The 17,817-nt window shown below is 49.4% G+C and overlaps 1 protein-coding gene across 1 annotated transcript in view; it reads right to left on the bottom strand.

Moving 5' to 3' along the window:
* Gabbr2 (gamma-aminobutyric acid type B receptor subunit 2) overlaps window positions 1-17,817 on the bottom strand; it is a 352,972-nt gene that overhangs the window by 77,644 nt on the left and 257,511 nt on the right. Inside the window, exons 9-11 of the mRNA XM_076843252.2 lie at window positions 7,535-7,615; window positions 3,551-3,701; window positions 711-843 (exon numbers count right to left, since the gene is read on the bottom strand). Coding sequence (XP_076699367.1) covers window positions 711-843; window positions 3,551-3,701; window positions 7,535-7,615 — 365 coding nt within the window. The remainder of the gene's footprint in view (window positions 1-710; window positions 844-3,550; window positions 3,702-7,534; window positions 7,616-17,817) is intronic.

Genomic DNA, 17,817 nt, shown 5'->3' with positions numbered 1-17,817 from the left:
CTTTGGATATTAAAAAATTTTAAATGTTAATTACTTTTCAAGATGATTTTTCTAAAATATGGTAAATAAATCATATTGTGTTGGGCTTCCTTAAATACATGCATCCTCAATGGGGATGATACAGCCCCCTGGGGAATCAACACTGGTTCTTTTATGTGGAGAACACCAATCTTTTATGTGTATGTACATATAGTACACACACAGACACAGGCATTTCTGGTATTAAAATTTCGTGGGAGAGATGATTAGGAAAACGTGTTTCCAAAGGCTCCTGATGGGAGCAATATTGAAAGAGAAAGTTGGGAAATACCACTGAAGTACAAAACCCTGCTACAGCTTTTCTGAGTGAAGCAAGGTCAGCCACACAAACATATTTTGTCACATTCTGTGAAGGTCACCCACGTAGCCAGATGTTTCCTCAATGACCCTGACCCTGACTTGATGCTGAGAAGTTTCTGGTAATTCTCTTTGCTCCCTTTTCTGGGGTATCCCATCACCTCTGAGGGGCCTGTTAAACATATCACCTTCCTTTCCAGGCAGCTCATGCTCCTTCTGGTCTGAAAGTGATCTCATACTCCCCTGTCGGGTTGCAGACTGCTAGGTGGGTCATTTCCTGCTTATCTGTGTATTTTCACGCATTTTTAGGTTGGCATCTGTGTGGGGTGGCTGGGGTCACCAAGAGACCCTTATGTCATATGCCCATGACTTACAGTGCAGAGGGTTTCGAAGGTCTTTTCCGAGACAAAGGATCCATCAAGACCAAAGAGAAAAATGGAGGCGTAGGAAAGCATTCCTCCGAGGATGATCAGATTGTTCATGTAGGGACTTGACATCTTGATCAGCCTGAGAAGAAGAAAGGTGGCACATTTACAGAGGGGCTAATCTGGTCAGTCCTTCAACACACTTCCCAGGTGCCTCCAGGTGTGTGTGGCGGCCAAGGATAGATGGGGGGAGAAAGATGGAAGCCCTGTTTCCCTCACTTCCTGATCCTCACTGACTAGGGGATACTGCCCTTCATTCAAGGACCCAGATGACTATGCATTTCTAATTGTTGATTTTCCTGCTTCCTTTATCAAGTTCACTCATCTCTCCCCTAGAAACGGGTGAACTTGATCTGTTGCCTCAACTTCTTCATTTGTTAATTTTCAATTTTACTCCATGGTGCTAAGTCAACAGGTTCTTTTGGCCAGGGCTGGGAAACATGCCAATCTAGGGAATTCTACATTGGAGTGACCTTCCACAGTGAGGAGAGATTCTGCTGAGCGCAGACATCAGGGAGGTCTGTGGGTGAGTATTTGGAGTTGCTTAGGAACCCTGTCATCAGGTATCCAGTGAGTTATCAGCAATGGCTGCCTTTGAGCACTCAGGAAGCTCACACTAAGGGCCACATATGTGGTAGAAACGCCTCTCCCAATCACTGTCCCTGTCCTAGGAGGTGGATGATGGAGTCCTCATCCCCTACCCCTACCCATATCTTCACCAGCCTACAGTTGGGAACATTCTTTATACCCCCAAACTCTCCAATGCTTCTTTTCCACTTCTGTGAGGAGTTCTGTGGTAGTTCCCAATTGCTCAGCAAGCCAGGACGAAATGAGGCTGTCCAGGGGCTGGAGTTACCCTTGGAGGTACCTGGCTCTCCAGCACAATCAGCTCAGAAAGTTTGAAGTTTTCTGGCCCCACTATGTTCAGGGACTCTTTGGCAGATTGTAATTATAGTCAGTTGTTCCCTGAGTATTTTTCTTTACATTCTGCAGTTCTATTCATCCTTCACATTTTAAACATGCAACATGTCAAAGCAATAGGAAAATAAAAAGCTTGCTGCTTTTCTGTGTGTGTGGACTACATACAAAGCTTCCAGTTGGAAATTCTGTGGATCAGAGCTTGGACCTGCCTCCCTCTAGAGGCACATCTAGATAAGTCTCTTAACCTGACTGAGTTTCCTGGCCTGTGAAACATACTGGTTGGCCATGCTGTCTAGGGTCCCCAGGGCACTAAGCTGGCACTGAGTCCCTGGGGGTCCTTTCATAAACCCGAGGCTGAAAAGGACCTTCATTTTCATTAGCAGAGCAGACTGGGGAGGGCAGAAGTTAGCAGACTTCCAGGAGTAGGTGGCCCCTACAGGATGGGCGGCATTTAGGAAAGTAGAAGTGAGAGGGATTGGGAATCATATTGCTATTTATTTCTTATCTCTGCAGATTTTTCAATAGCAAATCCAGCTAAAAAATGCAGTTGGTTTTGCCTATTGAAAAGAGAATGGCAATATACCCTAGGAGACCATGAGAGGGTAGTTAAGGAATTAAAAGAGATTGAGCTTATGCTGGGGCAGCTCGCTGTTCTGATGGGAATTCTTGAGGCGGGTAGGGAGGCGCTTGACACTAACTGGGAGCCAACTTTGTGTTCAGCTCGGAGGTACAGCTACCATTTAAGGGTTGTACCAAGTAGAAAAAGTTGGTTCAATCTTTTTGCAGCAATATACCTGTTATTGTGGTTAATAAAACAACAGGTGAATAAAACTCTAATTTGTTCTTCAGGAAATGGGTTAGATCTAAGCAATTGCTTAAAAAAACAAATCCTAAACACCAAAAATATAAAACCCCCCATAAGAGCCTGGGGCTTCCAAATTCCTCCCTTGCAAGTAGGAAGAGTTTTCCTTGGAATTCATGTTGTTCCTGGTAGCCTATGAGGTGACACAACATGGCTTCTGGGCATGGTGTCAGATCTGAGGTGCTGCATCAGGCACTGAGGCTGTCCCCCAAATAACCAAGCTCTGAGCCCTGCTAGGCTCTCCCACAACAAAGCAGGAGCTGCCTGCAGGGATTCACCATGGAAACCAAAGAAGCTGGCTGTGTGTGCGTGGTCAACACCAGCACCTGGAGTGGGGCCTGTTTGACCCAGGACTGACCAAAATAATTTAGAATGAAGCTCTGTCCTTGGGAGAGTTAGGGCATATGTTTGGGAAAAGCAACTAAAACAAGAAACCCAGGGGACAGGTCCTCGCACATGTGGACAGCAGTCTCCTGTCATGGAGGTTGGGGGTTCTTATTTGTAACATAGGAAACATCAGGAGGATCAAGTGAGATGATGTAAGGACAGGGTTTCTGCATTGTCATATGTTCCAACAGGAGTCCCCCGTCCATCAGTGATTTCCAAAGATACCTGGGAGGGGGAAGAGAAGCTGGGGAATTCTGTCTTCTGGATTTCTACTCTCAGATCATACAGCATGCTAAGTATATCCAAAGAGCTGAGAAGGTCTGTGGACTTGGAGTCTTCTATTTTATTTAACCTGGTCTTCTCCGAACTCAGTTGACCAAGGACTCCTGTGCAACCAGTAGCCCTGCCTGCTGTGTGTGTGTGTGTGTGTGTGTGTGTGTGTGTGTTGTGTGCATGTGCACATACCTAAATCATCCTGGTGACTGAATTACACACTTTAGGAAACTCTACCCTAAGAACTTTTGTGCCCCTGGAGAATCTGTCATGTGAAGGTCCTAACTCGGACCATGAAGTTGACAACCCAGATGGTGTTATCCTGGAAGAGGGCCTAGCAGCTTACTTCTGATTCCGATTCTTGATGTTGAAGAAGAGAAAAGCACTGGCCATGATCATGCCGAGGATGGTGAGGGCCGAGAGGATGCTGTAGAGAGGCAGGGAGATCTTCCGGAGCTGCTCCAGGATGATGGTCTTGTCCTTGGGCGGTTCGGATCCTATAATGTCAAGGGGAAGACATCAGTGGAGCCCAGTGCATAGTCATTCCCCAGGGACATCCTCATGTAGGTGTTTGTGACATTGGCCAGACTCTTGCACCACAAATGTATCCATGGCACATCTATCTCCTGAGTGAGTTGGATCGGTGGCTGGCCAGTCAGCCCAGCAGGGAGCCTGAGCCAGGACTTATTTCTTTCTCTAAATAGAATCAATCAGGGGTTTGCGATGCATTTAATAGCCATTAGAAGACTAGAATTTGATTTGGTCTAATTACGCTATTGAAAATGATCACCATTCATCCCCAAAGGTATCATAGACTTGGAAGGCTCGGGGCTCAGTGATGTGAGCAGGTACCACTGGGTGCCATTGGGGTGAGGATCTTGGCTGTGGCCTCAAGGACTCTGCTCCTACCCACACATGATAAATGATCACCCCTCAACAGGGCAGACCTCCCGCCTGTCAATTCCGTGGTGACACAGATGTGCTCTGGCTGCAGATTTTCTGCCTCAAGGTCATTATATTGTACAAGTTCTTTGGTTTGCTGTTTCCATAAGACTTGCTAACTGTGGGGGGCAGAAGCTACCTTCCTTTCCTGCCGAGCTAGGACTGGACTGAAACTGTGGGGTTCCATTTCTCCATGTGACTGCAGAGCTGCCCTGCTCATTCATCAAGGGCGCCAGAAACCTCAGGGTCCTGAGGGTCTCAGAGAAAACACATCTCTCTGCATGGTTGCAAAATTGCCCTGTTTTAGTTTTACCAGGTGCAGGCTGGTTTGAGATGAGGGATGCAGGGACTCCCTCAGCTTCCTGAAAAGCCCTTTCTTTCTTAGATACTATTTCAGGTCAGGTTTCTGCTGTGGAATTGTGAAACTTCAGGACTTTTCCCTCCAGTGGGGATACTGGGATGCTGGATACAGGGGAGTGGCTAAAGCTGGGAATCCCGGGAGCTCCATTAGGGGTCACAATGACCTCCCTGGGAGTGCCATGGACACTAGCTTCATTTATGCCTCTGTTCCCCAGGAGACAAACAGGATGGGCACCAGCATGGTGGCAGGGGTGGATAACTCCCCCTAACATCTGTGTTTAAAAACTTTGGCTCACAGGTTCAAATGCGTTTAGAAACATTCAATGGATAAAAAAAGAGTTGGAGCTGTCTAAGAAATCTAGGGAAGTTGCCAGGTTTGAAAACAGCTGGGAACCTGCTGGTGTGTTCAGGTGAAGCCTTAAGTGACTCATACAAAGTGACATTTATAAAATGAGGGCTTCAAGGGCTGAAAGTCAGGGCAAAAGCAAACACAAGGTAGAGGCAATATCCTTTCTTCTAGAAGTGAGAGTGTGACATCTGGAAACTTCTTCCCCACTCTGCATCACCCCGGCCCCACACACTGAGACTGCAAGAAGCTGGCTCAGGGCCTTCTGGCTCCCAAAATCAAGAGAAGTTCTGGGGATCAGAAACAATTTCCTCTTAGGACACTGAGTTTTGGGTGGAAGGTGGTATGGCCACTAGTGAGTTTGGGCCCTAATGTTTAGAAACAACTTCAGAAAATTAACACCAACTTCTCCTCCTTATTCCAACCTTCCCTCTTTCCAAAATGGTGCCTCCACAAGATATATCTCCATGAAGATGGTATGGGAGCCAAATGGTAAGGGTGGACCAGATGCATTAGTGGGAGCGATGACCCTGAGTTTTCTTTCTTGCTTCCCATCCCATTCATTCACTCCTTAGTCTTCCATTCGCCGCCATTTGTTCATTCATCATGATTGACAGCCACCTTCTACCTGTCAGCCATTCCCATCTTAGAGAGAGGCAGCAGTTCTCTAGGTGTTGAGTGCATTTTACAGCTAGTAAGTGATAAAACTGGCAGAAGTGGGGCCTGCGTCTGCCTAACTCTGAAGCCTGTGCTCTACCCACTGTGCTATGGCTTCCTGGTGGGGTGAGGACATGAAGCACAGGACAGCCGCAGCATGAAACAGGCAGTGCAGTGCCCCCTGATAGAGCCAAGAGGCTACAGAGAGGAGACTAGGGGGAGCGGAGTCCTGGGAGATGAGTAAGTCTTTGGGGTCACCAGGAGGACAGAGCACAGTGGGCAGAGACACAGGAATGTCACAACATCTGAGGAACTGTAAGTAGGGTGACTATGGAGATTTGAGAGAAGAGACAGAGAATTGTGGAGTGGCCCCCAAATGGAGGCCTTGGGGACACAGCACACAGCAAGACCCCCTCTCTGTGAATGAGCACTGGGGACCATGCAGGGCTCTGAGCAGAAGTGAAGCACCTTCAGCTCAGTGACAACAAGGCCCCTTTGACTGCTGAGGGCAGATGGGACTTGAGCAGCCACAATGGTGATGGAAGATGGCAGGGGCTGGTGCAGGGGGTTGGGTGAGGGAGGCTGGAGCTGAACTGGGCAGAGGTACGGGCAGGAGAAGTGGGTCCTGATTCTGGAGGCATCCTGACGTGGCTCTGGATTCAAACACTAGTGTTCAGTCTCTGGGCAGTGGAGAAGGACTGAGAAGCAGGCAGTGGGCCTGGCCTGGCAGGGCCTGAGCATCATTGGTGATGGGTGGGTACCCTGACCATTCTTTAGCAATTTCCCTGGCTCCCCCTCCACCCACTGCCATTCGTTTTTCTTCTAGTTATGTCTCATGATTTTATTTTGTACTTGAATCTTTCCTTCAGTTTCTAAACCCAGAATCCTTATTCAGTAAACCCTGAGCAGACAGGCCTAGCCCTGGATCAGGAGCCACGGTTACAGGCCTTGCCTCTCACAGCCTGTATGAACTTGTGGTGACAAGTTCATCTCCCAATCTGTATAACAGGGATGAGAGAACTTGCCTACCTACTTTTCAGAGATTTTCTGTGGCACCATGAAGTAATGTGTTATATGCTCAGTGATGGTTCCCTTAGGTGGGATAAGAAGGCCCAGCTGAGTGTGGAGACCACACTCAGGAGCCACATTGGAGGCTGACTGGAGCATTGCAATGTCCTTAAAGTTGAATTCCATAGATTCAGTGGACGTGTAGGGACATGGCAAGTCTAACCAAAGGGCCATGGAAGAACCTTTTCTGGTGGCCTTGGTTTTAAGAAGGCACAGAAAGCTAGCCATCCTATCCATCCATCCACCCACCCACCCACTCACTCATCCATCCATTCATCCATTCATTTATCCATTCATTCATGCATCCATCCATCTATCCATTCATCCATCCATCCATCTATCCATTCATCCATCCATCCATGTGACCTGATCATGTATGACTTTTTCAATCAGATGTCACTGAATCTTCAACATGTGCCAGACCTGACTGATATCAGGAATCTGGAAGGAGGATCATGGTCAAATCACAATTTCAAGGCAAAGTGATGGTGGCCATAGGAGAGGCAGAGACAAAAGTCAGAAGCAAAGAGTCAGCTGGCCGGTCAAGGAAGGCTGCACAGAAGTGTCATTTGACCTGATTCTAGAAGGCTAGGAGGAGTCCTCTAGCAGAAGAGAGGGAAAGGTCTTCTAGCAAGAGCAGCAAGTGCAAGAGCCTTATTGCCAATCCAACCAAAACCTTTCACAGAGTTGGAGACACAGCTAAATTTAGCTGGACCACCTTTCAAAAGAATGACTGCTGGTCACCCAATGGCTTAAATATCTCACTCTGTGAAAATTCCAGGAACCCATTCCAGGATCTGAAATGAACATGAGTGATTGGGACCCTGTGTTCCGTAAGGAGTAACTGTGTTGACCTTGACCCCATGAAATCAAGGACTCAGTTTATCCCAGCCCCCAGACAATGTCCATCCTTGGGAGTGACTGAGCACCTTCTCCTCTTAGAAGCCCCTGCCTTACCTTGGAACCTGATGGTGTCATTGATGATCTCCAGGGTGTCAGCCACAGCATTGTACTCCCCCACCTTCACTTCCCTGCTGTCTGGAGAGAGAGAGAGATGGTGGCCAATTAGATGGGGATCCTGGGTGTGTGTCTGGCTCCCATCCTGGCACTTTCCGGCAGGCTTCATTCCTTCCAGGTGGAATCACAAAGCCCCCAACCCAGATAGGTTGGGACCTCCTTTCCCACCATCTCCCCAATTGGGTGTCCATCCTCTGCTGTGTAAATCAAAGATGGAGAGCCCACTCACCCCAAAACTGGACTCTATACTTTTACCGAGTTCATTCTGACCTTTGAACCGTCTCCCCGCAGCTTCCCCCTGCTCCACTGGCTCTTCCCTCTGAGACCACACAGACTGTTCCCTCTACCTGGGGACCAACCTTAGAGACTCAAAGACATAGGCCCATCATCCCCATGGCAAGAGCCCCTACACCTCCTTACAGAACTTCATTTCTACTTCCTGCCCCACCCAGGCCCTTCCTAGGGCCACACTCCAAGGAAGATGTCACTGTCTTTCTGGTGAGTATGATTTGGTCAGCAGGGAGTAGAAGGGATAACCCTCTACCCGACTCTGGACACCTGAGCCCTGACAATCATCTTTGGATGAACTGAGCATCTTTGGGAGTCGTTTTGCTCTGCGGCATCACACTGAGCACGGCTTCCCGCTGCCACTGGATCCTCCTGTGCACTGATTCAGTGTGTTTTCAAACCCTCCTCAGGTGCACCAGACTTAGATCCTCTCCCTCACTATCCCATTGCTGGATTTGGTCATTGCTGAGGTTAAGATGATGAGGACTGACCCAGATGGAGGCAGGAGGAATGGAGGGGGGATCAGATTTGACAAAGATTTCTTTTTTCCAGGTAAAGCAGACACATATGATGATCAACTAGGAGATGAAGTGTGGGCAGGCAAGTCATCCAGGATTCCAGGGATGATGGTGATGAGTGCTCAGGTCCCATGCCATGAGTGGGGAACTCAGGAAGGGGTCAGATAGAAAGAGTGGGGAGAAAACAAGTCTGTTTCGGGTGTGCTGAGCTGAGGTGCTTGTGCGTCACCCAGGAGCTGTCCTGAGTCTGGAGCCCAGGGCAGAGGTGTGGGCTGGGGGCAGAGTTGAGGTCATCATCAGCATGGAAGCTGGGGCAGGGGGCAGGGATGAGACCCCAGGGAGAGTGAGCCCAGGAGAAGAGGGCCAAGAGTGGCATCAGGGAAACACTGACCTCTGGGGTGGGCAGAGCAAAGCTGCTCTCAAAGGAGACTGGGAAGTTCTGACCAGGACCCCAGGAGCAGGGTGCTGGAAGAGAGGGGCATCTTAGAAGCCAAGGAAAGGGACAAGTTCACAGTGGAGGTGGCCAGCAATGACACGTCTCTGAGACTGGCACAACAAACCCCTTGAGCTGAGGTTGGTGACTTTGGTAAATGGCGGAGATTGGTGACCATAGGTGAAGCAGATTCAGGGAAAGATGGGGGTCAAAGGAAGAAACACAGGGAGCGACAGTGGAACCCCAGGGTAGAGCAGGCCTTGACAAGGATGGGGAGCAGACAGGAAGGGGCCGAGGGTACTTACAGAGCCCCTACCATGGGTGCTATGTTTAGGGTACAGTGTGAATGTGTCCCCAGAGGTTCTTGTGTGGGAAGCATGGTCCCCCATGTGGCAGTGCTGAGGTGAAGAAAACTTCACCTCAGCACTGAGATGGGGCCCGTAGGGAGGCATGGAGGACACCATCCTCCGTTGGGATTCATGCAACTCTAAGGGACCCTGTTTGGTTCCTGTGAGAATGAGTTGCTAAAGGGCTTTGGACACCCACTCTGACTCCTCTTCCCCAGTCACCGCTCACCACCCTCACACAGCCCCAATCCTGTGGTTCTACCCAGCATGAGACTCAGAGCCAAGGTGAAGTTTTGGCACCATGCTTCTGAACCTTCGGAATTGTAAGCTAAATGTATCTCTTTATAAAATGTACCTAGCCTCAGAAACTTTGTTACAGCAACAAGAAAATGGACTAAGTCAGTTGGCCTGTTTTGGACTCCTTTATGCCCATTTCTTGTTTAGCTCTGACGTGTGAGGAATAGCTGCTCTTATTCCTACCTTACAGTGGAGGAGGTGTAGGCTTCACACGGTCCCCGATGATACAAGGGGAAGATCCATATTTGAACTTTGGACTTTCCCAACAGTCCATGCTCTTCCCAACAGGGGCTGCCTCAATGGGATCCCTAAAAAGTGACGGTTTTATGTCCTTTGCCTCCTGAACTCAAAGCTACAGACAGCCCAGGATGAAGGGCCCCCATATGTGCTGATGGGCCCCAAGTGCTTCAGACCCTGGCCAGCAAAATGCCCAGAACTTACAAAGGAATTTCAAGTGGCTACCCAGGAAAGCTGCTTCTTGGGTTTGCTCTAAGTGAATTTCTTTGCAGAAGTGCAGATGCACCTCTGGTCCCTTAGGAACACCAGAAGAGGGGACAGGGCATCCCCTCGGTCACACTCCTGCCTGTTCCTTTGACTGTGGAGGTAGAAGGGAAGCTGTGAAAGTCACTTCCTTCTCTCTGCAAGGGTTCCTGTTACTGGGGGGGTCATCACACTATGCAGGTGGCTGTTGCTTGCCTGGGTCACCAGGCTCCTAAATGTCACATTAGCACACTCTGCTGGGGCTCCAGCATCTCTGCTCTGGCCTTTTGAAGTCCCTAGCCCCACAGATGCCCCAATCAGCTCCCGCCACTCATAGAAGCAGAGCCTGATTTATTTATTTGGCGAGGGGAACAGCACATGAAATATGCAGGATGATCAGAATAAATCATCGGGAGCCGGGAAGTGGTGTGGCTGACACCCCACGGCGCCCCCAGCCACACAGCCGGCCCCACTGTATATAGTGTCCCTCAGCACCAGCACGGGAATAAAGCTCAGCTCCCCACGATGACCATAATCACCATAATTTCTCCCTGGGGGCAGGACTTGGAGGCTGACAGGCACTTGACAAGTTCCTGCATTTAATCCTCCTGGCAAACGTCAATCAGGCTTAATTCCCCCAGTCTAAAGAGGAGGGTGGGGCCTCCAATAGGTTAAGTAGCAGCTCACGGCCACATGCTGGGCACCTGAACTCAGTCCTTTGGCTCTCAATTCAGTGTACTGTTACTATTCCTGCAGTGCAAGGCTCTGGACACTCAGCCCGTGTTTATTGAGTGCCTACTGTATGCCAGAGCCAGCTCAAGATATTTCAACCTAAAGAACCCTTCAAAAGCAGCCCCACAGGTGGCAAAAGGTTAAAGTTACTCCCATGCCCTTGACCTTGGCCTTGGACATCCTGGGTGCTGAGGAGATGCTACACTAGTCTTCTGGCTTAATCACCTCATTCGTCGTTCCACAAATGTCATGGGGCACCTGTTTTGTGCCAGGCTGTGTGCTGGGGGCTGGAGGGACAAAGATTGAAAAAGAAACCATAATCTCTGTGCTTGTGTGACTGTAACTGAAATCAGGCACCCTCAGAATCGCCAGAGGAGCACACACTCAAGGTGCCCAGCCTGGGGCCTGACCCGGGGAAGTGTCCAGGAAATGGTAGCTGTGTTATTCACAGTCAGAGGAGCAGTGAGCTACTTGCTAGGGTCTCAAACACTTTCTATGCGTTGTTTCTGCTATCCACTCCCATGGTAGTCCTTCCATTGGAAAGGCGTCTTCTCCCTCATTCTACCAGGTGAGTATGCCCATGCCCTGCTGCCTCCTCCAGGAAGCCTTCCCTGAGCACAGCTCTCCCCTCCCAGTGTCCCAGCTGCTGCAGGCTCAGGGTGCTGGTCAGAGCTTTGCCCTGGGTGTATCCAAGTCTTCTGATCCCTGTTGCCCAATCTGTTCCTGAGTGGAACTTGAGGCTGTGTTTTTGCTGCCCTGGGCAGTACAGGGCCTCATCCCCTGCATTCTCCCAGGGTCCCTCCTGGGCCTGCCGAGGGAAGGTTCACGCCCTTCTGTTCTTCATTGGCCTAGCTGAGAGGTCTCATTGACAGGACCAGCACTTTGAACTTCTAATGCTTGTGTTCCTGGTTAACTCCATCAGCTAAACAGTATCAGCCGTTTATTTGGATCCTTGCAGGTGGAGACTGTGGACCAGGGTCTGTGCATAGCCTGGAAAGAAGGTCCATGCAGGGGTCCTGAGCAGGAAGGGCTATAGCTATGGGCGGGCCTTCCTGGCCTATGCTCTGCTGCAGATTGCCACTTGCTCACTGTGGTCCTCAGCCTTGAATGGGCCTTAGAGTCACTCAAAGTTTCTAGAAAATACAGATGCCTGGGTTCCAACGTGAGGGATTGAGGGGTGGGTCATGGATGATAGTATTTTTAAAAAGTTCGTTAGGTTGAACCTAATGTGTAGCCAGGATGGAGACCCACTGGATTAGAACGAGGACCCTTCAAAGCTGACATTTTATGGTTCTCAGAGGCTAAAAATACCATGAAACAAAGAGCCTTCTTTCCCACAGAAGAACGGTTCCTTCTTGCAGTGCAAAACGAGAAGTGTTCTCTTTAAAAGGCACATTCTTTATTTCAGATTTTGGATTTGGATGCATAAAGAAAATAGGTCCTATTGGTGAAAATTTGACTGCCAAAAAATGTCCAGTCTGAAAATATTCTCTGGCTGTGGGCCTAGGAGCGTCCAGGAGACAGCTGGGCAAGAGCTTCAACCATGGTGTGGTTCTGCCTCCTTCCTGGGCTGTGTCTCCCAGGCAGGAGAACAAATGGGCTGCCAACTCTCTGCTTTAGGTGGACCTGCATCCTGTGACATGGGCCCTACACTCCATGCCTCCAAATGTCCATTGTCCTTTGGCTCTGGCTCTGATTTGAGGGAAGCATATGTATGCTTTGAAATTTAATTGCGTGTGTGCGTGCGCACGTGCGCGTGCACACACACACACACACACACTCACACACACAGATCCAGTGCCTAACTTTGGAGTGGAAAACAAAAGATAATCATGGCTCAACAAAAATCAGTTCTATAAATGCACTGAATTCCAGGACCCCAAACAAATCCCAAATTCAGACACAGGAGACAGCTGTGTGCTAAAGACAGCCTCCTCCTGGGTAGGGTTGGCCTTGTTGTGGTTCTGTGGATAACCCTGGGGAAGTCTGTCCCCTGCTGGGTCTTGCTAAACAAGTGGGCAGAATGCATCATGGCCCCTGACCCTCATCCTATGACCCTGAAATTGCTTTGAAGGGTCTTGCTTCATGGGACCTCCTATCACAGGATCTGACTGCTCGGGGGGGCTTGCTCCTGATGGCTTGCCCTTAGCTATAGCCCTTCCTGCTCAGGACCCCTGCATGGACCTTCTTTCCAGGCTGTGCACAGACCCCTGGTCCACAGTCTCCACCTGCAAGGATCCAAATAAACGGTTGATACTGTTTAGCTGATGGAGTTAACCAGGAACACAAGCATTAGAAGTTCAAAGTGCTGGTCCTGTCAATGAGACCTCTCAGCAAGGCCAATGAAGAACATGATGACCATGTGGTGACCATGGGCCTTGACTGCTTCTCTTCCTCCAAGATGAACAGCTGCTCCTCAGGAGGAAGTTTCACTCTCACCCACCTATCTGGTGCCGGCCTAGGAGCAGACCCAGTGAGTAGCTCTCCCCCATAGCAGCAGGTCTGAGCAGCCGCCTCAGCATTGCAGAGCAGACGTGGATGCTGAGCTTCCTTGATATACCTGCTTCTCTACTGTCCCAACAATGCAGCACTGCCACATTTTAACTAAATCCATCCATCTCTGTGTTGAGATTTTTAACAGGCTGGGTGGACACTGGCCAAATAGTTCAGGGCTAGAATAACCTGCCAGAGATTTATGTGTACCCTAACGCAACCAAACTGGCCCAAGGGCAAGAACCACATGCCTGAGGGACCCATCTCACACAAGCGATGATGGCACAGAAGCACCTCCTCCTTGTGGACACGCTCACCGCCTCTTCAGAACACAGCCCAGATGCCACCTTTCTCACGCATCTTCATGGAGTCCACCAATTGGGGCTGAGTGTCCCTCTTGTGAATGCCCACAGCCACCTGTTCGTTGGACTGGGAGCCCCTGAGGACAGGACCTGCCTCTTACCCATCTTGGCACCCCCTGTGCCCACCCAAGGCCTGGCATGTAGGGGATGCCATGGTTGTTGAGAAACTTCAAAAATATGAACCACAGGACCAAAACAGAGTGCGGGGCGGGGGGCGATGTTTATCCACATGAAAGTTTAAATAAAACTCCTGTTTAACAACAACTTCAAGTTCATAGACACCTGACAGAGCAGGAGAAGCTATTTACAAAGCTAAAAACCAAGACAGGTTTGATATCCAATTGACAGCATGAACTCTTGTGAATCAACCAGAAAAAGACAGCAAGCTCAAAATAAAAATGGTCAAAGGGTCAGAACTGACGATGAATAAATGACTAATAAGCACAGGAAGGAAGGCCCAACTCCTTAGGAATCAGAGAATGATGTTTAAAGTCCTGGTGGGATGTTACTCTATTCTTTTAGACTGACCAAAATATCAGAGGTCTGGTCAATACCACGTGTGTATGGGACAGGAACATAAGGACCCTTTGGCCAGTGGGAGTGGACATGGATATGTTCATTCCTAAGGACTTCTGGAAGGTTTTAGGCATATTCCATGTGCACACGCTTTTTGGTCTAACAATCTGTTCCTAAACATTTGTCCTACAGAAATTCCCAGGTAGGTCCATAAGAAGACACGCAGGACCCATGAGGATGGGACTTGATGGTCATTGCGGGGTGGGGGATGTGGTGGATGTGCCCCCTGGAGGCAGCAGGGAGACAAACTGTGCCCTAGGTATGCACCCAGGAGCGGGAGGCATCTTAGGAACAAAGTGCTGAGTGGGAAAAGCAACAAAACAGAAGGAAAGAAAAAATAAATATGTAAAAATAGATAAAGTTACATTGGGGTAAATTCAAAATAGATACTCACAAAATAGCACGCATTTTGTAAGGACACATACAAACAATATATGCATCAAATACTTAGATGCTTGCCTTCTGTGGGGAGTCAGGAGTAGATATGGGAATGAATGAGGGGCATAAGGGGTGAACACAACCGGGGGTTTTCATGGACCAATGCTAACGGCACTCGATGAAGTGAGGCTGCGAAGCCAGACCACACTTTTCTCAAGAGATTCTGAAGTGGGGATAAATCTGGGGTCATTTTCAAGAATGTCCAGGAGAGGAGATGGAAACCCACAGTTGCTCTGGTCTTTCTCTGTGCCAGTTACTGAGCCAGAACTATCACGGTGTCATGTCACTGAATTCTCACAGTCACTTTCCAGGCAAGGAAAAGGGTCACCTTTTATTTTATTAGTTTAAAATAAACTCTGAAATAAAGGCTCAGAGAGAACATGCTACATTGCCTGGTTAGCAATGATCAAGCACACCTGCTTCAAAGCCTGCATATCTCCCCCCATGAGAGGGGATGAGTTCACCATCACTGGGGGCATACAAGCATAGGTAAGGCTATAAGTGAGAGTCGGGGCTCCCTTCAACATGGACAGTCTGTGGCTCAATGAAGCATATGTCTGCTAAGAAATTCTGTCCACCTTCCTTGGGCTCTGGGAAAGGGAAGCCCTGGATCATCAGGGCTGGGAGGTGTCAAAGCTGAGGACAGCCTCCCATTCCCAAAGAGTCTGTGTTCATGTCTGTTCTTTTACTCCTGTTTTCCCACACCCTGAAGTTCAGTGGATGACGTCTCCACTCTTAATTATAAGGAGTTGAATGGCAGTCCAGCAAGATGGGCTTTGTAGACCCTTGGCCAGGTGAAAGGGAGCAGCAATGTGTGACGTGATACAAGGAGAAGGATGTTAAAAATTAGCCCCAGGAGTCTCAGACTAGGGACAAATTAGCCCCAAAAGTTTTCTAGAAGGTTCTGGGAAATTATCTTCCTGCCTTTATGGGCTCTGGCATTTGGCCAGACAGATTATGAAGCCCCTGGGGGAACAGGGACTGTATCTTATTCAACTTAGCTTCCCCAGAGGACTCTGTAAAGCGCCCGGCAGATGCTCAGGAAACGCGTGCTGAATAGAACCGTATCTGTTACCCTAAAGATCGAACCATAATTAATGTCTGCAAATGGAAAGAAGGCGCCTCAGGTTCACTAGGTACATTCTGAATGACAATTATGTCATTCCAGGGATGCATGACCTGGTCCCTTCAAATCAGGTGCCGAGACCCAAAACCCCAAGTCTGAATCCTTTTTGTAGCTCAGAAGCTATGTGAGATCTCGGCCCATTATCTCTCGCAGAGAGATTCTCACAGATAGGCCTAATGCAGGCAGCGGGACGCTCAGCTGCAGATGCTGGGGCCTCTCTGAACAGCATGGATGGGCCCCAATCGCTGTTCCATTCAGCTCCCTCCCCTGCTGCAGATTCTGAGCCATGTTTAGACTTCAGCAGTAATGGGGATTCTTTTTTCTCTTATGGAGGAAAAAAAATAGGCGATTTTCTAACATTCATTCTCATCTTCAGGTGGCTCAGTGGGAAGGAGGAACGGCCTGGGGAGGGATATTGGACCTGGACAGGAAATGGGTGCAGGTCCAAGGTGTGCACCTACATATGACACGAACATCACCCCAGCCTCCCCTGCAGTATTGGGCAGCTCCCTTGGAACAGTGTCTCTCTCAGATGAGGGTAAGAATATGAACACTTTCCTGGGGAGGTGACCCTAGGATCCCCTGCTAGGGCATGGGGAGTGAGCCAGGGGAGAGAAGGGGGTCTGTATCAGGTCCATGTATGGGAAGGTTTCTGCGTGGGCAGCTGAGGCTTGGTGCCATGGGGCAACCCCTGGGAGAAGTGTGTTGGAGAAGCCTCACCTGAAGGGACAGGATGCTGGGGCACTATTCCCACTTCTCCTTTGTCATGGGCTCAGGGCTGTCCTGGGATCACCGACTCCTTGAACAACCTGCCTGCTCCCCCCACAGGTGGAGATTTGTGGATATTCTTAGTGATGGCCTCCCCCATACCTGCTCCCCAGGATTCTCCTGATGGGAGGTAAGGGCTCTGGAAGCCTTGAAAACTAAGCAGACGGAGACCTGTTGGGATTCAAAATGCCTCAGCCCAAAGAGGAACCTGGGAGCTAGCCCTGGCATGTTATTGACAACAGTTCTATTTATCTGGAACTCCTCAGTTTTTATTTAAAACAAAAACAAAAACAAAAAACTGGGCAGAGGAGGAGGTTTGTCCCACCTGGAACAACAATGGCTGGCAACAGGAACTAGCTCTAGCTCATGTTCCTATAATTAAGGCCTCTCGGGGCACCAGACGTCCTTACCTGACGAAGTCAATGAAGACAGAGACCCTAAAGCAAGCCCTTACTCGCCCCTGATGACATTCTCAGAGGCAGGCAGGGCTGGCCCTAGTGTTTCCCCATTTTTTGGAAGAGGAAAGGGAGGCTCAGGGATATAACCTGCCCAGTGGGATCATGCTACTAGCGAGATTCAGAGCAAGAACTTGAATCCAGGGCTTTTGCATCCAAATGAATTCAATGAGCTTTGCTGGGGCTCTACTATGGGTGCCTGGGGCCCAGTAGGGTGCAAGGGACTGTGGTGCCAATCCTACAACCCTGGAATCAAAAGGTGGAGAAGGACCTGGCTTCTTGGTTCCCTTTTGGATCTTTCCAAAGCTGCTTCCACATTTTTAATTCCTTTATGTTTTAGTTTTGCAAAGTGGGGAGGAAAGCCTCCTACCAAGCACTTCCTCTACTAGAGATTAAAGGGTGTAGAAGGCACCCAGAGTTTGTGCCAATGAGAAGTCAATAAAGTATCTCATGAGGTCTTCAGAGGAAGGGTAGACTGGGTCAGCTTCCCAGATGTCACCAGTGAATGCTTGAGAGTCAAGTGCAAGCTGAGGAGCAGGACTGGATGGAGAGCTGCCCCTGCTGGGGCCAGCTGAGAGGCTGCTCCTTGTCAGCTCTGCCACCAGACCCCTCTGTATCAGAGAGGAGAGCAGGAAGCCAGGGAGGGGGAGACAGCAGAGAGAGGGTGGAAAGGGCCTAGCAGGAAACATAGTGACCCCACACGAAGCCTTTGGCAAGGTCACTGGCATGAGGCAATTTAGGAGCTGTTACTTTGGGGTGGAGGATGAGCCCACCACCTTGTGGAAGGTTCCAGAAGACAGAGGCTAGATCAATCCCTTTTGGAGGGGAGGGAGAGGCATGGCCAGGAAAGAGGAAGGAATGAACTTGTGGTCTCATGTGAGTCAGGGATTATCCTAGTCAAGTCCCTTTC

Source organism: Callospermophilus lateralis, chromosome 2 (assembly GCF_048772815.1).
Source record: "Callospermophilus lateralis isolate mCalLat2 chromosome 2, mCalLat2.hap1, whole genome shotgun sequence".
Taxonomy (NCBI): Eukaryota; Metazoa; Chordata; class Mammalia; order Rodentia; family Sciuridae; genus Callospermophilus; species Callospermophilus lateralis.
This window is presented reverse-complemented; position numbering and strand designations above follow the sequence as displayed.